The sequence below is a fragment of the Eubalaena glacialis genome, chromosome 6, assembly GCF_028564815.1.
Source record: "Eubalaena glacialis isolate mEubGla1 chromosome 6, mEubGla1.1.hap2.+ XY, whole genome shotgun sequence".
In the NCBI taxonomy this organism is placed as follows: domain Eukaryota; kingdom Metazoa; phylum Chordata; class Mammalia; order Artiodactyla; family Balaenidae; genus Eubalaena; species Eubalaena glacialis.
Window position 1 is genome coordinate 135,754,794 of NC_083721.1, and position 20,608 is coordinate 135,775,401.

Consider the following 20,608-nt stretch of genomic DNA (forward strand, 5'->3'; position numbering starts at 1 on the left):
TTTCTTTCTTTCTTTCCATTTTTTCTCCCTTTTATTCTGAGCCGTGTGGATGAAAGGCTCTTGGTGCTCCAGCCAGGCATCAGGGCTGTGCCTCTGAGGTGGGAGAGCCAACTTCAGGACACTGGTCCACAAGAGACCTCCCAGCTCCACGTAATACCAAACAGCGAAAATCTCTGAGAGATCTCCATCTCAACATCAAGACCCAGCTTCACTCAACGACCAGCAAGCTACAGTGCTGGACACCCTACGCCAAACAACTAGCAAGACAGGAACACAGCCCCATCCATCAACAGAGAGGCTGCCTAAAATCATAATAAGGCCACAGACACCCCAAAACACACCACCAGACGTGGACGAGCCCACCAGAAAGACAACATCCAGCCTCATCCACCAGAACACAGGCACTAGTTCCCTCCACCAGGAAACCTACACAACCCACTGAACCAACCTTAGCCACTGGGGACAGATACAAAAACAACGGGAACTACGAACCTGCAGCCTGTGAAAAGGAGACCCCAAACACAGTAAGATAAGCAAAATGAGAAGACAGAAAAACACACAGCAGATGAAGGAGCAGGGTCAAAACACACCAGACCTAACAAATGAAGAGGAAATAGGTAGTCTACCTGAAAAAGAATTCAGAATAATGATAGTAAGGATGATCCAAAATCTTGGAAATAGAATAGACAAAATGCAAGAAACATTTAACAAGGACGTAGAAGAACTAAAGAGGAACCAAGCAACGATGACAAGCACAATAAATGAAATTAAAAATACTCTAGATGGGATCAATAGCAGAATAACTGAGGCAGAAGAACGGATAAGTGACCTGGAAGATAAAATGGTGGAAATAACTACTGCAGACCAGAATAAAGAAAAAAGAATGAAAAGAACTGAGGACAGTCTCAGAGACCTCTGGGACAACATTAAACGCACCAACATTCGAATTATAGGGGTCCCAGAAGAAGAAGAGAAAAAGAAAGGGACTGAGAAAATATTTGAAAAGATTATAGTTGAAAACTTCCCTAATATGGGAAAGGAAATAGTTAATCAAGTCCTGGAAGCACAGAGAGTCCCATACAGGATAAATCCAAGGACAAACACACCAAGACACATATTAATCAAACTATCAAAAATTAAATATAAAGAAAACATATTAAAAGCAGCAAGGGAAAAACAACAAATAACACACAAGGGCATCCCCATAAGGTTAACAGCTGATCTTTCAGCAGAAACTCTGCAAACCAGAAGGGAGTGGCAGGATATACTTAAAGTGATGAAGGAGAAAAACCTACAACCAAGATTACTCTACCCAGCAAGGATCTCATTCAGATTTGATGGAGAAATTAAAACCTTTACAGACAAGCAAAAGCTGAGAGAGTTCAGCACCACCAAACCAGCTTTACAACAAATGCTAAAGGGCCGTCTCTAGGCAAGAAAAACAAGAGAAGGAAAACACCTACAATAACAAACCCAAAACATTTAAGAAAATGGGAATAGGAACATACATATCGATAATTACCTTAAATGTAAATGGATTAAGTGCTCCCACCAAAGGACACAGACTGGCTGAATGGATACAAAAACAAGACCCATATATATGCTGTCTACAAGAGACCCACTTCAGACCTAAAGACACATACAGACTGAAAGTGAGGGGATGGAAAAAGATATTCCATGCAAATGGAAATCAAAAGAAAGCTGGAGTAGCAATTCTCATATCAGACAAAATAGACTTTAAAATAAAGACTATTACAAGAGACAAAGAAGGACACTATATAATGATCAAGGGATCGATCCAAGAGGAAGGTATAACAATTGTAAATATTTATGCACCCAACATAGGAGCACCTCAATACATAAGGCAAATACTAACAGCCATAAAAGGGGAAATCGACAGTAACACAATCATAGTAGGGGACTTTAACACCCCACTTTCACCAATGGACAGATCATCCAAAACGAAAATAAATAAGGAAACACAAGCTTTAAATGATACATTAAACAAGATGGACTTAATTGATATTTATAGGGCATTCCACCCAAAAACAACAGAATACACATTTTTCTCAAGTGCTCATGGAACATTCTCCAGGATAGATCATATCTTGGGTCACAAATCAAGCCTTGGTAAATTTAAGAAAATTGAAATCGTATCAAGTATCTTTTCCGACCACAACGCTATGAGACTAGATATTAATTACAGGAAAAGATCTGTAAAAAATACAAACACATGGAGGCTACGCAATACACTACTTAATAACGAAGTGATCACTGAAGAAATCAAAGGGGAAATCAAAAAATACCTAGAAACAAATGACAATGGAGACACGACGATCCAAAACCTATGGGATGCAGCAAAAGCAGTTCTAAGAGGGAAGTTTATAGCAATACAAGCCTACATCAAGAAACAGGAAACATCTCGAATAAACAACCTAACCTTGCACCTAAAGCAATTAGAGAAAGAAGAACAAAAAAACCCCAAAGCTAGCAGAAGGAAAGAAATCATAAAGATCAGATCAGAAATAAATGAAAAAGAAATGAAGGAAACAATAGCAAAAATCAATGAAACTAAAAGCTGGTTCTTTGAGAAGATAAACAAAATTGATAAACCATTAGCCAGACTCATCAAGAGAAAAAAGGAGAAGACTCAAATCAATAGAATTAGAAATGAAAAAGGAGAAGTAACCACTGACACTGCAGAAATACAAACGATCATAAGAGATTACTACAAGCAACTCTATGCTAATAAAATGGACAACCTGGAAGAAATGGACAGATTCTTAGAAATGCACAACCTGCCGAGACTGAACCAGGAAGAAATAGAAAATATGAATAGACCAATCACAAGCACTGAAATTGAAACTGTGATTAAAAATCTTCCAACACACAAAAGCCCAGGACCAGATGGCTTCACAGGCGAATTCTACCACACATTTAGAGAAGAGCTAACACCTATCCTTCTCAAACTCTTCCAAAATATTGCAGAGGGAGGAACACTCCCCAACTCATTCTACGAGGCCACCATCACCCTGATACCAAAACCAGGCAAAGATGTCACAAAGAAAGAAAACTACAGGCCAATATCACTGATGAACATAGATGCAAAAATCCTCAACAAAATACTAGCAAACAGAATCCAACAGCACATTAAAAGGATCATACACCATGATCAAGTGGGGTTTATTCCAGGAATGCAAGGATTCTTCAATATACGCAAATCAATCAACGTGATACATCATATTAACAAATTGAAGGAGAAAAACCATATGATCATCTCAATAGATGCAGAGAAAGTTTTCGACAAAATTCAACACCCATTTATGATAAAAGTCCTGCAGAAAGTAGGCATAGAGGGAACTTTCCTCAACATAATAAAGGCCGTATATGACAAACCCACAGCCAACATTGTCCTCAATGGTGAAAAACTGAAACCATTTCCACTAAGATCAGGAACAAGACAAGGTTGCCCACTCTCACCACTATTATTCAACATAGTTTTGGAAGTGTTAGCCACAGCAATCAGAGACGAAAAAGAAATAAAAGGAATCCAAATCGGAAAAGAAGAAGTAAAGCTGTCACTGTTTGCAGATGACATGATACTATACGTAGAGAATCCAAAAGATGCTACCAGAAAACTACTAGAGCTAATCAATGAATTTGGTAAAGTAGCAGGATACAAAATTAATGCACAGAAATCTCTTGCATTCCTGTATACTAATGATGAAAAATCTGAAAGTGAAATTAAGAAAACACTCCCGTTTACCATTGCAACAAAAAGAATAAAATACCTAGGAATAAACCTACCTAAGGAGACAAAAGACCTGTATGCAGACAATTATAGGACACTGAGGAAAGAAATTAAAGATGATACAAATAGATGGAGAGATATACCATGTTCTTGGATTGGAAGAATCAACATTGTGAAAATGACTCTGCTACCCAAAGCAATCTACAGATTCAATGCAATCCCTATCAAACTACCACTGGCATTTTTCACAGAACTAGAACAAAAAATTTCACAATTTGTATGGAAACACAAAAGACCCCGAATAGCCAAAGCAATCTTGAGAACGAAAAATGGAGCTGGAGGAATCAGGCTCCCTGACTTCAGACTATATTACAAAGCTACAGTAATCAAGACAGTTTGGTACTGGCACAAAAACAGAAATATAGATCAATGGAACAGGATAGAAAGCCCAGAGATAAGCCCACGCACATATGGTCACCTTATCTTTGATAAAGGAGGCAAGCATATACAGTGGAGAAAAGACAGCCTCTTCAATAAGTGGTGCTGGGAAAATTGGACAGGTACATGTAAAAGTATGAAATTAGAACACTCCCTAACACCATACACAAAAATAAACTCAAAATGGATTAAAGACCTAAGTGTAAGGCCAGAAACTATCAAACTCTTAGAGGAAAACATAGGCAGAACACTGTATGACATAAGTCACAGCAAGATCCTTTTTGACCCAGGTCCTAGAGAAATGGAAATAAAAACACAAATAAACAAATGGGACCTAATGAAACTTAAAAGCTTTTGCACAGCAAAGGAAACCATAAACAAGACCAAAAGACAACCCTCAGAATGGGAGAAAATATTTGCAAATGAAGCAACTGACAAAGGATTAATCTCCAAGATTTACAAGCAGCTCATGCAGCTCAATAACAAAAAAACAAACAACCCAATCCAAAAATGGGCAGAAGACCTAAATAGACATTTCTCCAAAGAAGAGATACAGATTGCCAACAGACACATGAAAGAATGCTCAACATCATTAATCATTAGAGAAATGCAAATCAAAACTACAATGAGGTATCATCTCACACCGGTCAGAATGGCCATCATCAAAAAATCTAGAAACAATAAATGCTGGAGAGGGTGTGGAGAAAAGGGAACACTCTTGCACTGTTGGTGGGAATGTAAATTGATACAGCCACTATGGAGAACAGTATGGAGGTTCCTTAAAAAACTAAAAATAGAACTACCATATGACCCAGCAATCCCACTACTGGGCATATACCCTGAGAAAACCATAATTCAGAAAGAGTCATGTACCAAAATATTCATTGCAGCTCTGTTTACAATAGCCAGGACATGGAAGCAACCTAGGTGTCCATCATCGGATGAATGGATAAAGAAGATGTGGCACATATATACAATGGAATATTACTCAGCCATAAAAAGAAATGAAATGGAGGTGTTTGTAATGAGGTGGATGGAGTTAGAGTCTGTCATACAGAGTGAAGTAAGTCAGAAAGAGAAAAACAAATACAGTATGCTAACACATATATATGGAATCTAAGGGGGAAAAAAAAGGTCATGAAGAACCTAGTGGCAAGATGGGACTAAAGACACAGACCTACTAGAGAATGGACTTGAGGATATGGGGAGGGGGAGGGGTGAGATGTGACAGGGTGAGAGAGTGTCATGGACATATATACACTACCAAATGTAAAATAGATAGCTAGTGGGAAGCAGCCACATAGCACAGGGAGATCAGCTCGGTGCTTTGTGACCACCTAGAGGGGTGGGATAGGGAGGGTGGGAGGGAGGGAGACGCAAGAGGGAAGAGATATGGGAACATATGTATATGTATAACTGATTCACTTTGTTATAAAGCAGAAGCTAACACACCATTGTAAAGTAATTATACTTCAATAAAGATGTTTAAAAAAAAAAATTTGAAAAAACAAAAGAACAAAAAGAAAAAAAAAAGATCACAAAGTAAGGTTTTAGTACACCCTATCTTAGCTTTCTTAACTTGCTGAAGAACCCGATAACTCCAGAAATAAATGTGGTAAGAAAGCCAGTGGTAACACCAAATTTCAGGTGACAATCACATGTCCAAATAATTGCCCAGAAGTTACAATATTGAAACCTCTGAATTGTCTGCCACATTAACATAAACTTTCAAATACTTCTGCCACCATAGGGCAAAATAATCTAAGATCCCCTCATTCTCTTTACAAAAATCCATTCCTCTCCAATTAGAAACTGAATATATATTCATGAAATAAAAGGGCAAGAGAAATTCAAAAGCAACCCCTAAATCTGAAGAAACACTTAATATGATCTCAATGGGGGGAGAAGCAAGCATACATACCATAGCAGTTAATTTTGCTGGCCTTTTCTCTTCAGTGTAAATCAGATATTGAAAAAGATACCTATCTCTTCATATTTTAGATTCAATCTGAGGGAATAATTCTTATTTCTCACAAAATAGACCTCTATCTGTTGTAAAAAAAAAAATTAATGTTTTTGCCAGGAAAGATGCATGGTTATGACTCTTCCCTTTCCAAAACTTAAAAATGCCTTAAAATATTCACCTGGAGAAAAACAAACAAAAAACCAACTAAGAAATGTGTTCACTTAAGCAATTCTGTGAAATCAGTGGTACTGATCACTTACACATTTTTAGTTTGCACACATTCTTAAAACTTTCTAGACACAATTTCTATTTCATTTTATCTTTGAAGCTAACTTGGCTTATGCAAGAACAAAATGTACTAGTTCAATAAACTGTTCGTCAGCTCACAAACAGGCACTTAATAACCTTGCTCTAATATGCTAAATAGACCCTAATGGTAAAAAATGCCACGTTTTAACTTGTTTTTCTTAACAATATAGTAAACGCATAATGGGGGACTAAATTTCCTAAGCATATAACAAATATAACTTGAAGAAAGTTTTACAGTAAGCATCTTAATACCCAAACCCTGTGCTCTTTATACTAGTAAAAGACAAAGAGTTTAAGTGGCTGCAATTTCCCTTTCTTTCACCCAATACAAAATAGCAACAACACGCAGGCTTCTAGTTTGGCTCTTTCCGAAAAATCCCTATTATTCCTAACTCTGCCATAGTGCTTCACAGTTTACAGAACACTCCCAAATCTACCAGTTATCTTAAAAAAAAAAAAAAAGGAAAATTCTACTTTTAAAATTAAACCCAGTCCTATTAGTTTGGGGAGAGAAATGGCTTATCTACTCTAAGATTTGATAAACATGCAAAATATATTCTGCACAAGTCTGAGGGAGAGAGAAACCCCACAGCACTAGTAAAAGAATTTAAATTTTAATATAATTAGTACAGAATTTATTACACATTAGAGAAAGTCTCCTACAATCATAACCTTATCAATCCTTCCATTATGTTTCAAACCATACTTGGCAAAATCAGAACATTAAAATAATTTAGATTGCTTTAGGGATTTTGTTTTCAATTTGTTCATCAAAAGGTCAAATTCTTACTGATAAATTGCAAAAATGATATTACCAATTACCAATATTACCATATTTAGCATGTGCTAAATATGTGAACACTGCTTAAGCAGTGTGGCCTACTTCTAAGGGCAACTTAAGTTCTGAAACTATAAAAACCCCACTGATTTCAGACTTTATTTTAGAGATCACTCTTCCTCTTAAGTAGTCCATAAAAGTACAAGTAAAACTCAAATATGTAGGCTGCTGAATAAACTTAAGAGCATCTGAAAAGAACTACTAGCAAATTATGCTCGGCTTTATTGACTGAACCATACTTAAATGTAACTTTGCACAGGTAACTGTGTCTTAAGTTTGCAAAAATGATCACAATCATGTTGGCTTAAGTTACTTGCTACAAAGATATCCCCTAAATCAGTGATTCTCAAAGGAGTTCCCAGAACTAAGAATCACACCATATGACAAGAGACGTTACTGACTGGCATGTGCTAAGCATGTGTCAACACTGCTGAAGCAGAAAAACGTGCTGAAAACACTGATTAAAATTCTGAATTAAAGTAATGGTTGCGGGGGTGGAGGTGGGGGGGGAATGCTGATCCTTGAGACACTATGATTAGAAACACTACTAGGATTTAGTGGATGGGGCTAGATACCCCTCAATGTATAAGACAGTCCCATAGATTGAAGAATTGTCCTCAAGTGACTTTCAAATATCCAAGTGGTCATTCACATAGATAAAAGCCTATTTATAGTTAACCCCAGAATTTAGTTTTATGTTAAAATACAAATCACAAAGTATGTTTTGCAGTTTAATATGCACATAATTTTCCAGGAATGCATATATCATATAAACTGAGAGATTATACTTTGAATTCTCATGGCTTTTCAGAGTATCTATATTTTGTCTTCATTTTTTATATTTCTTACTGTTTTTTCCTTCAGTACTTTAAAGTTGTCACTCAGTTGTCTTCTTGCTTGCATGGTTTCTCTGCTGTAACTCTTACCTTTGTTCCTCTGTAATGCTTCTCTTTGGCTACTTTCAAGAGTTTCTCTTTGTCCTTTGTTTACATCAGCTTGAATTTGTTATGTCTAGGTGTGTTTTGTGTGGGTTTTTTAAGGGGCAGGTATTTATCCTGCTTGGTGTTCTCTAAGCTTCTTGCACCTGTGGTTTGATGTCTGACATTAATTTGGGGAAATTTTCTATTATTTCCTCAAATATCTTCTGCTCTGTTCTCTTCTGGGATTCCAACTATGCATATATTTATAATAAATGTTTGATATTATCCCCAAGATCTTGTTCTTTTTTTGAACTCTTTTTTTGTGTTTCAGTTGGATAATTTCTGACATCTACAAGTTCACTGATTCTTTCCTTGGTTGTGTCAAATCTATTGATGAGCCCAAAGGCATTCTGCAGCTCTTTACTATGTAATGAAACTTCTAACATTTCCTTTTGATTCTTTCTTATAGTTTCTGTCTCTCAGCTGAAATTACCCACCTGATCTTGTACATTGTCCACTTTTTGTTCATACCTTTAACATATTAATTATAGTCATTTTAAATTCCTTACCAGATAGTAGCATCTGTATTAATCAAAGAGTATTTCTGATGATTGCTCTTTCTCTTGGGAATTTTTTTTGCCTTTTGTATGACTTGTAATTTTTTGTTGAAAGCTGGACATGTATAAGACAGTAGAGATAGAGGTAAATAATTTTTGTGACAGGAAATGGGCACACCTTTTCTTTGCTAGGTCTTTAGTGCTGGGTGTTAGGAGTTGGGCTGGGTTCATGATTTTGCTGTTGCTACGGTTATCCTCAGTGTACCACAGGCTTCGAATATCTACAGAATAGCTTGTGCCTATGGTGGGGGGTGGTTTACTAAAGCAATGTCTATTTGATTCTTTGCCCTGAGCCTCTTTGCATAATCTTGTTCTTCACCTTGTAGTATTTTGCAGTTGCTTATTATTCACAGCTTCTTAGCTTGATGGCAGTGAGTTGGGGGTACAGTCTCTGTTGTTCTGATTAAGGTTTACTCTTAGACATAACACTGTGTCTCTGGATCACAGGATCTTCCTGTTTCCCCAGGCTGCAGTTTTGGGCTCAGTGCCCCTCCCCCAAGAAAAGATTCTTTCCCCCTACTTTTGTCTTCCCCCAGCTCAATGAATGCTCACCAACAGGGCCTGCTAGCAAAGACGCCCTTCCCTCCATAGATTAAGGCTTTTGTTCCATAGAAGAGACAGAGGGGAAGACTCTGAGCACAGTTTTCTTGCCCCTCCAGAAAGTTCTGCTGCTCTTCTCCTCTAGGTCAGCACCACAGCAGACACTCCCCAGAGCTCAACCCAGTCTTTTCTAGGAGTACCCAGTGAGGTTTGTAGGTAAAGAGATCGGAAGAAGGTGCACCCAGGCTTCCTTTTCTTGTCAGCTATTCTAGCTGAACACTTCTTAACAGTGTCCAGCTGTGTCTACTGAAGGTGAATGTGAGTTCATACATACTCTTTCTCTCCTTAAACTTTGGGCCAGTGGTTTGCTCTGTGGCCTCAGCTATTTAATAGGTTTCAAAAAAAAAAAAAGTCATGAATTTGAAGTTAGTCCAGTTCTTTTTTGTTCTAACAGTGGAAGCAAAGCTTCTTTTTGTCCCAGGGCCAAAGCCAGAAGGTGGTTATATTATTTATAAACTATTATTTCAGGATAGTAAAGGGGCTGTTACTAATTATTTGAAATAAAAAGTTGGCCTTTATTGGGTTTGATAAAGTTGAGAAACACTGACTTAAAGGACCGCTTTCAAAACAACTCCCCTTTAACCACTAATAAGTATTACAGTTAACATTTAGGCCTAAAACTACAGTATTAGTAGCAACAAAATTTTTGCTAGTTTATCTGCTTAGCCTTGCTTCTATTTTACCAATTTTAAGTACTTCAATCGGAGAAAAAGGGGAAAGGTATGTGCGAAGGAAACCTCAAATTCACCTGTGTAAATAGAACTGGTTGAGGAATGGAGCCAAATTAGTTAAAACATTTTATTTCAACCAGAATTTAACAGCTACTGAGAACCTGACTCCACTACCAACCTTTTTACAAATTCAGTAATAAAGCCAGTATTGTTTCTGTCCACCTAAGCAACCACCTTCCATTTATTTGTGGATAAAGTTAATTCTTACAAATAAGAATTTATGCTTTCCATAATTCCATAACTTTTCCTCTCATACCATTCATATATTTTAGACTATTTACTACTGCCACTTTAGAAAAACAGGAATATCCATTACCTCCCAGTGGAATACAAATTGTGGTATTTTCCATGAACTGAACTACAGCTTTACATTCCTATCTCTTAACCTTCTGACTCCTCTTTTCCTCCCTTAATATGTTCTACTTCCTGTTTTCAAACAAGGAGTATAATGTAATATTTCTAAACAAGTATGGACTTATGTTCCATTGTGATATTAACCGCAAAAGCCAAGTTTGAGATATAGCTGCTTAAACTGTTTCACATTACATTTAAAATGTTAACAAGATCTTATGTTATATGCTAAATTAAGTCAAACAATAAAGCACTTTCTAAAGAATAGTGAAATCAAGCCTTTTGGGGATACCCAATTACTGACAAATAATTCTCTAAATGTCCTTTTTTTTTTTTTTTAAAGGCAAGTTCTGTTTCATATTCCCATAAACTCACAGAGTACTGGTAACATAACTACAAAACCTGACAACCGTGAGTAATTTCCTTAAACTCTGCAGACAGTACTTTCAAACCTAGAAATCTACCAGATCCATCAAGCAAGAAAGAAAACACAGTAAGACAATCCTCGGGACAGGTCCTGAAGAAATATTCTGAAATTTAACTTTTTACCCAAGACACTATATTCCAAGACGCTCAAAATAACCCTACAGTATAAAGTCCTTCACAGTGAGGCAACAGCATCAGGTAGAGAGGCCCTGAGAGAAATCAAGGTCGGGTCAAAAGGAAAAGCAGAGGGGAATTGAGAAATCATTACTTCAGGAAACCATCGCCACATCTGGGGAAGATTTCTAATTTTCTCCCCTAAGCAAATGATAAAAGTAACAATCTCAAGACAAGCGTGGTTAACTTAACATCCTACAGTAAGGAGACAATTTAAGGGAATACACTCTTCTTAAGTGCACTAAGTCAAATCCGCGTTTAACAGCCACTTCACTGAGCGTTTAAGTCCTATTTCATCCACTCCAAAGGCCGCATTCAGAGGCAAAATCACAGCAGCGAAGGAAAGGCCCCTGTGAATAAGCTACCTTGCAAAAAGGAAAAGCTGTGGACGAAAACTTCATTTTGGATAAGAGAAGGACTGGAGAAGAAACCACACGGGTGCTCCCCAGTTCCTAACAAAACGAAACAAAGCTAAGCAAATAAAGTCTATGCAGGGCATGGGAGGAAGGAGGGTCGCCCACCCAAGGAAACAAGAGTTCCCGGCCTCCAGCGGGAAGACTGCTCAGACTAGGAAGCTGGAAGGGAATCCCGAGGGCGGAGCCCAGAGAGGAATAAGGGCTGTGTAGGGTAAGGATGTGCAGAGTGGAGTGGGGGACCGTGGTGGGTAGAAAACCAGAAAACGAGGCGAAAAGAGGGGTGGGGCTGAACAAGGCAGGGCCCTGGGGGACTGTCACTCAGAACCGCGGGGGGCGGGCGGGGTCGGAGGACAGGAACCAGACCAGCAATCTGGGGGGAGGGTAATCTGCTTCCCTTAACTGAAGTAAGTTGCGGCCCAGACACCACCCCTCCTTCTCCCTGCTGTTGGTCCCCCAAGTCCCCGCGGCGTGGCGAGGGGGTAAAGCAGAGCCAGAGTCCGGTGCCCGTAGTGATTTACCTTCGCGGGAGGCTGGAGAGGCTCCAGCCCGAGCTCCTCCCGCCGCCGGCTCAACGTCCAGAGTGGGATGAGGCGCCCTCCGGCCTCCTCCCCCTCACCACTTCCCCTTTCCCCCGCGGGGGCCCTGTAGCTCCGCTCCCGCGGGGTCCTGCTGTCGCGGCGGCGCTGCCTCCCCGCCCCCTCCGACCCCTCCGCCCCCTGGCCCCCCTCCGCCTCCTCCGCCTCCTCCCTCTGCCTCTCAGAGGCTCACTCTGGAGGCCGCCATCTTCGCTCAGGCTTTGAGCGACCGCGTTCCAATACGCCTGCGTCGCCCCCGCCCAGACTGTCACAAGACCCGGTCAGCTGATTTCAATTCTTCCGCTTTCTGCCCCGCCCTCTCGCATCCAGCCCTCCGCGTCTTATTCGCCCACTTTCAGTGAAATTCCGCGTTCCGCCGGCTACTCCGCCGGCTGGTCCGCCCGCCCTCCTCCCTCAATGCAGTTAGACATGCGCAGAAGGTCGAGGCCGGCAGTGGGATTTGGAGTCCATGCAGCGCGTGAAGGGAACCCGGCTCTCAGCGTGTGGCTGAGTCCCGCCAGTGGTCGTCACGCGGCACGGGTTTTGCACTCCTAATCCCCTGAGGTCTTGTTTTAAAGCATTTACCCAGTCTTGACTTCAAGTGCCATGGAGTATCCGCGAGGCAGTCTATACCCGATTTGGTGGATCGCGAGCCGGCAGTTTCACTTGCTGTTGAGACTCCCAGAAGACAGCTGAAAAGGGTTTAAATATTGGTTGGTTTGGGAAGTCACGGAGACCAAAGCTTCGGAAATACCGGCAGCCTTTTGCTGGTGGGAGTGCCAGAATAGTAATACTGATAGCTCCCTTTTATTGCTGATCACGTGTCAAGGGGTTTACTTAGTTAATCCTCAACTCTGTGAAGTAGGAATTATCTTTGTTTTGCAGATAAATTGAGGCCCCTCCCCACAGCAGTGGACCGAAGCAATCTCACTCTAGGACCTGTACCTTCGATGCGATCGCCCTGAACGTATATGGAAGCTGGGGGAGGGGAATCAGGTTAGAGAAAAGAGGTGATAGTATGTGTTACCTGTGGGTAAGGGTTTAATTAAGTTCAGTCTCTACTCTCAGACCTGAAATCTAAAGACCACAGTTCAAAAATAATTTGAAGTTAGTCCAGTTCTTTTTTGTTCTAACAGTGCAAACTTTAAAATTCTGCTGCAAGCTTCAAAACATGGGTGGTGTAGGTGGCTGGCATGAATTCATTTTTTAATGAGGGTTAAAGGTCTCTGGTAAGAGGTTTAATCCTCAGTAGAGCAATCCTGAAATAGTATAATATTTTCTTTGGCAGTCCTTTCACTGGTTGTCTCGTTTTTAGAGATGGCAATTGCAGGATGAAAAATGTAGACAATGGCTCTTCCAGATTTTGCTTCCTGACTGTTTTGACCCTTTGCCCTACCTTGAGGTAGAAAAAGACTGCATTTATCCTTACAGTAGACTTTTCCTGTATTCCATCAGTAAGATAAGGTACATCTAAGGGGTGGCACCAGGAATAACTGGGTGTGGGAAGACTGTTTCGGAACCAAACTTGGACCCGCTGGCTCCAGTGCATAGTAAAGCCAATGTACTGACACCAGGTTGTGGGGAAGGAAAGTGCAGTGTTTATTGTAGGTGTCAAATAAGGAGTGCAGGCCCCCAATGCTCAAAAGACCTGAACTCCCCTGTGGCTTTCAGGGAAAGGTTTTTAAAGGCCGGGTGAGGGAGAGGGTTGCGGAGTGTGTGATCAGCTCAGGGACGTTCTTCTGATTGTTTGGTGGTGAGGTAATCAGGAGTCAACATCATCAACCTTCTGGTTCCAGTCGATCTGGGGTCTGCATGCTTGTAGGCAGTGTACAGTTAACTTCTTCCACCTGGTGGGGGTTTCAGTATCTGCAAAACAGCTCAAAGGATATGGCTCAGAATATTATCTATAGCCCTTGAGAAGGAACTAAAGGTCCTTGACTTTGTTTAATGACTAAACTATTATTATTTTGTCTTGACCGTTTTCCTTTATTTCTGCAGCTTCTCACTTCTCTGATTAAATTTATTCTTTGAAACTGTGGGATGGCCTAGGAGGCTAAGGTTTTTTTTTCGCAAACAAGAGGCAGGCGGAGGACTTGAGGGGGCAGGGAATCTGTCCCAGGAAGGCCCCATAGGGTCCTGCTTGGTTACAACAGGACCTGAAATACAGTATAAAGGGAGGAGAAGGAAAAAGAAATAGGAGGGCTCAGTTAAGGGGCCTTCTTTGGTTTATTCCAGGGAAACAGAAATTTTTGTTTATGTAGCATTTTATAGCTTACAAAGCTTTCCAGTAATCCCAGAAGTAGATATGGGATGTATTATTTTTATTTTATAGAGGAAACAAACTGAGAGAGTCTAAGAAACTTACCCAGGGTAACCTAACTCCTAAAGGTTGAGCCGAGATTTAGCTACAGGACTTGTAACATCAAGGCCAGTGAACTATTAAACCTCCACACTACCTCTCTGTTCAATATTTGGGAAAAATAAAACCCATACTTGGAGTTAGGAAGAGCCTTAGGCATGATGAATTTCACCTCCTCCCCCGCCCTGCCCCACCCCTCCTAAATTCCACTAAAGTGGGATATTCCCTGCCTTCCAAGGCATTTTTTTCATTGCAGTTTTAGAAACCACTTTCTTTGTATTCAGCCAACTTGCCCTCTATTTCACGAGTAGTTTGTTTGTTTGTTTGTTTTTGCCTATTCCTCTTCTGTGACATCCCTTTTAAGTATTTGCCAATACAGCAAATCCTATCTACCCCGTTCTCTTCTGCTTATTATCTCTGTGCTTAACCACCCTGGCCGCAGCCTCTGTCTTCAGAAGCCATATTCCTAGTGCTTTCCACTGTTGCTTACAGGATGTGGTTTCAAGCCTTTTCACAATTCCCCTGGTTGCTGTTAATTGATTGGCACATGTTAGTATCCTCAAAACACTAGCACTATGTTTATGTATAGCTGATTCACTTTGTTATACAGCAGAAACACCATTGTAAAACAATTATACTCCAATAAAGATGTTAAAAAAAAAACCGAAAAACACTAGCACTAAGCATGAGAGTCAGGAAGGGTAGGAGGACTTGTCTCTTCTTTCCCTAGTCTTTGCCCGCCTTTTTAAAAAGAGTGACAAATACAAGGCATGACCCTCAAATTTCTCTTTCTGGATTTATCTTTTTATTCAGAATCCGAGTTTGCATTAGCTTTTCTGATACTTCCATAGTGCACACATATCAAATTTACAAATTATGTGGTATATATTTACAACATTTCACAGCTTTTTAGATATCAATAGCTTTTATCAGTGGCATACGTTAGTATACAAGACTGGAGAGGTTTAAGATTTTAGACGTAAGACAAACAGCTGCGTGTCAAGCTCCCTATTGTTGTTAAATGGACCTGCCTAATTATATCAAAGCCCAGATCCTAAATCAATCCCTAAGAACTCTGCATGATTCAGCAGGATTTGAACTGTTTCAAGTATAGTAACCACTAACCCCATACTACTGAATACTTGAAATAAAGTTAAAATACCAGATTTAATATGAAAAAATCTAAAATATTGCATTAAAATTTTTATATTGATTACATGTTGAAAAAATATTTTAGCTATATATTCAGTTAAATAAAAGACATTATTAAAATTAACTTCACTTGTTTCTTTTTTTAAAATGTAGCTACTAGAAAATGTAAAATTGTATATGTGGTTCCTGTTAAACTTCTCTTGGATGGTGCTGCTTAGAAGGTCTTGTGCAGACACATACTGTTAGAAAATACTTTCCAGTTGAGCTGGCAAGCTTGACGTTCCCACGGAATCATTTTCTATTGGACTTCATTTTTTTGTTATTCTGTTTTAGAAAATTTTATTTTATTGAAGTATAGTTGATTTACAATGCTGTGTTAATTTCTGCTGTACTCAAAGTGATTCAGTTATATGTGTGTGTGTGTATATATATTCGTTTTCATATTCTTTTCCATTATGGTTTATTACAGGATATTGAAATAGTTCCCTGTGCTATACACTAGGACCTTGTTGTTTATCCATTCTACATATAATAGTTTGCATCTGCTAATCCCAAACTCCCAATCCATCCCTTCCTCACCCCCACCCTTGACAACCACAAGTTTGTTCTCTATATCTGTGAATTTGTTTCTGTTTCGTAGATAAGTTCATTTGTGTCATATTTTAGATTCCACATATAAGTGATATCATATGGTATTTGTCTTTCTCTTTCTGACTTACTTCACTTAGTATGATCTCTAGTGGACTTCATTTTAATTTCTTACGTGGTTGTTATTGTTTGTCTCCTGTAGTTTGTCTCAAGGTTTATCTCACCACATATATTTAGATTTTGTGTTTCTCTATACCTTACTAATATATTATATAGACTTGAAATTATTGACATTTGGCAAATTGACATGAGAATTCCTTGACATATATACATATGTGTCTGTATATATGTATATAGTTTCCAGAGCAGAATTTGCCACCCTAAAATATGTCCCTTGGCATATTAATTGTTTTAAGCTGGTTATTTTCTGAGAAACAGCACGCATTAGAAGTGCTCTAAAAACCAAGTAGGACTTGCACTTTTGTAAGAAACATTACATTTGTAAGGGAAATCTCCATTTGTAAGGGCATCTCCCTCTCTGACTCTTGAAGAGGAGGATGACCAAATCTCTAGAAACTCTTATCAATGGAATAAGCGATGACTTAAATCTGTAACAAAATCATCCTTGTTTACTGTGCTTTTCCTGCAACCTCTCTTAATTGACTATCCTCATCCTCGACTTCCCTTTATCTTTAGCTGAGGATGGTATTTAAGGTAAGGGCTTCAGCCATTTTGACAGGTTACTCAGTTTTCCTAGGTCTCTCCCATGTATACATGTTATTAAACTTTGATCTTCTCCTGTTAATTTGTCTCATGTCCATTTAATTCTTAGACCATCCAGAAGAATCTAGAAAGGTAGAGGAAAATTTCTTCCTCCCCAATACTTCCAATCAATTACAGGAAATTATCTAGTTCTGACCATATTATCAGAGTTGGATAAAGAGGGAAAATGAAATACCTTTTTTGTGGTTTAACAGTTTGAAACCATTATTGAAATATTAACTGATTAAGGAAAAGGCCTTTCTGTGTCCATCTCTCAATAAAATTAACCTCAACTGCTATTTTTGCAAAAAATGGTTACTGAACTTAACTTGGGTTCACTCACCTGCTGTTCAATAAAGCCAATCTACTGACTCTGGGTTGTGGTGAAGGAAAGTATAGCCTTTATTGCAGGGTGCCAAGCAAGGAGCATGGGCAGCTAATGCTCAAAAGACCCAAACTTCCTAATGGTTTTCAGGGAAATGCTTTTAAAGGAAACATTTGTTGTAGAGCTGCAGGGTGCATCACTTTCTTCTGGTTGGTTGGTAGTGAGGTAACAGTGTGACGTTTCAGGAATCTTAATCATTGACCTGCTGGTTCCAACCAGTCTGGGGTCTACGTGCTTGTGGTCAGCATGTAGTCACCATCCTCCACCTGTATAGTGGTCTTAGTTTCTGCAGAAAAACTCAAAGATATGCATCAGATTGTTATGCATATTCCTTGGAGAGGAACTAGGACTCTGTTTTATTGCTGAACTATTGTTTAAGCGATCATTACTTTTCTTGCTTGGCTGATTTTCCTTTGTTTCTGCATTCCTTCACTTCTCTAACTGATTGGGTCTGTTCTTTGGAACTCAGGAAAGGGCTAGGAGACAAAAGCCTTTTTCTACAAACAAGAAAGGGAGGACATGGACAGGCTTTTGTACCCAGGAGGCCCCCTCAGGGTCCTGCTCAATTTCAATATGAGGATTTTCCAGTTCAGTATTCTTACTAGTTAATCCAAACCCTTCCAGTATTACCAGATATGAGAAAAATCTAGAGCCTTACATATTTTTTTCTATAGAGGGTTTTGAAGTGAACAAGTTTTCAAATCCATTGTGAAATTATTACATTCAGATGTTTTTAGCCATCAGCACTTGAAGGAAATATAAGGTGGTAAAAAGAACTGAGGCAAGCCCCTTATCCTCTGTAAAAGATAATAAACAGAAACCTCAGTTAAATAGAGTTGGGAGACCAGAAGGGGGAACTCTCTCACCCTGTGATGATAGCCAAGCTCAAGAGGAAGAAAGAGTCCTTTTTTTTCCTGGCAAGGACTCAGCCAATGAAAAGCCATGGACATGTTGCAGGAAGGGGGACCCCTTCCAGGGCCCGAGATGGGCTCTTTTCTAACACTCAGAAATGAATTGTCTGAAGAGATACACGTGCTGACAAAGCAAGAGACTCTATTGGGAAGGGGCACCTGGGTGGAGAGCAGGATGGTAAAGGAACCCAGGAGGACTGCTCTGCCATGTGACTCGCAGTCTTGGGTTTTATGGTGATGGGATTAGTTTCCTGGTTGTCTCTGGCCAATCATTCTGACTCAGGGTCCCTCCTGGTGGCACATGCATCACTCAGCCAAGATGGATTTCAGCGAGAAGGATTCTGGGAGGTTGGTAGGACGTATGACATGGAGTCTCCTCTCTCCTTTTGACCTTTCCCGAATTCTTCTGGTTGGTGGTAGCTTGTTAGTTCCACGTTCCTTGCCAGAACCTCCTGTTGAAGATAACTCATGCAAGTGGTTACTATCGGGCCTGGCCAGAGTGGGTGGTTTCAGACAGTGGTTTCCCTAACAGACACATTGTTTACTATAGCCCTCCCAACTTCTTTTTTCCCTGTATAAAAGCATTCTCCTTCCCTTGCTGTGTGGAGGACTTGCACATGGCTCACCATGGTTGCAGACCCAGAATTGCAATTCTCTACTGATCCCAAATAAGCCCGTCTTTGCTGGAGAAATATCTGGCAGTCCATTTGTTTCAGGTCAACACCTCTTTGAGCCTCAGTTCCCTTATTTGTAAACTAGGGATATTGATACCCTCCTTGAGAGACAGTAGTGAGAGTTAAGTAACATATGCGGAGCATCTGCTTACTCACCACTCAATAACTGTTAGTTTCCTCACCATATGTAGCTAATCTCAGGGTTTCCAACTGGTATGTATTATCCTTGTGCTTGAGTTTCTTTGGACTCACCATGACAATGTAAAGAGACATTTAGACTGTTATTCAGAAAAGGGGGGAAGTTTGTGTTCATTCTTGACAATGATATTTGAATATATATATCATGAAAAATTGTAAAATAGTTCATGCAAAAAAGGTGTCATTATTTCTTTGCTTCTTACAAGAGAACACAGAGTCACCTTGCTAAAGTCATATACATGAATGTTAACAATGCGAAAAATACCTAGATGCATACAGTTATTTTGTCTGTACAACATAATATTTGAGAAATAAGGAGCCAAGATTTGACCACGAAGAAGTTCTTAGAATGCCAATGGCTCATTCATACCTAAATCAAGGTGAGAAAACATCCTCTAAAGTTAACTAGGTGCAACAGAAGCTTTTACTTCCCATTAATTTTGTCAAAGTTCATTGAAACGAGAAGGAAAGGATGTATATTTGTTAATATTGGATAATAACTTATTCATATTATGTTCACCTAAGAACATAAAACTTAATTACTCAAATTCTTGCTGACTTTGACCATATAGAGATGATATGACTGCTATTTCATGTAAAACTTTATTTTTCTTGTAAGCAGCTGTAAATGAGGTGGCAGCCACCTACTTAGCATGAAGGAAAATAAAACTAATATTGGAAGTAGTATTTCAAGGTCAACTAGTTAGCTTATTAAGTTACTGATTCTCCAATCCATACTGTGGATTTGGCAAAAGATAAATAGTAAATCAATGTAAAGCAAAATAAAAGGCAACTAATAAATACAATTTGGAAAAAAGCTTACTGATACAAAAGTAACTCACATATACTAGTCATTGCAGCCACCCAATTTCAAAAAATGTTATAGTTACTTTCGGTCTATTATAGATCTGCCTGTCAGACAACCTTTGAGAGTTGAAAGAATACACTATGCTAGGAAGTAACAATAGTTTAGTTACAGCAAGTAAGGTACCAGTTTTTTCCTATTTGTATTCACTTCTGACAATGTATTCACTCACTTGGGAGCATATATTTTTTCTTTTATCTTTGCTCTCTCTTGTAAATGTTCAAATCTGAATTCTACCACTTGGTAGCTACTTAACATTTGAATCTTAATTCCTTATCAATGAGATAAAGGCAATATACATATCAACTACAGTTGTTTTGAGAAGAATCAAAATATTCTATCTAATGATAGAAATATTATTAAATATTATTTAATATTATAAACGTACATAATAGAAGAGTAAAGCTCATAAACTCTCAAAAATGGGATAAGGGAGAGGGAGATGGTCTAAATAAGCCAAATCTTCAACTTTCATAATAAGAGTAAATTAATACTATTTAAAAACCCTGAAAGAAGAGCAAAAGGAAACTAACTTTTATAGGTCATTTAGTAAGCACCACTGATGTTCCAAAAGTGTTAACTTCCACTCTTCCTTATGTAGT

The 20,608-nt window shown here is 39.1% G+C and overlaps 1 protein-coding gene across 4 annotated transcripts in view; it reads right to left on the reverse strand.

Moving 5' to 3' along the window:
- The window catches only part of DNAJC13 (DnaJ heat shock protein family (Hsp40) member C13), a 128,690-nt gene extending 115,905 nt beyond the window's left edge, over positions 1-12,785 (reverse strand). For 2 of the 4 annotated variants that reach the window (XM_061194673.1, XM_061194670.1), the window contains exon 1: positions 12,698-12,777. In XM_061194673.1, coding sequence (XP_061050656.1) covers positions 12,698-12,720 — 23 coding nt within the window. In that variant the 5' untranslated portion in view covers positions 12,721-12,777. Of the gene's footprint in view, positions 1-12,055; positions 12,218-12,697 lie in introns of those variants that run through there. The other 2 variants (XM_061194671.1, XM_061194674.1) reach the window with 2 other exon arrangements.
- Positions 12,786-20,608: the final 7,823 nt, after the last annotated feature.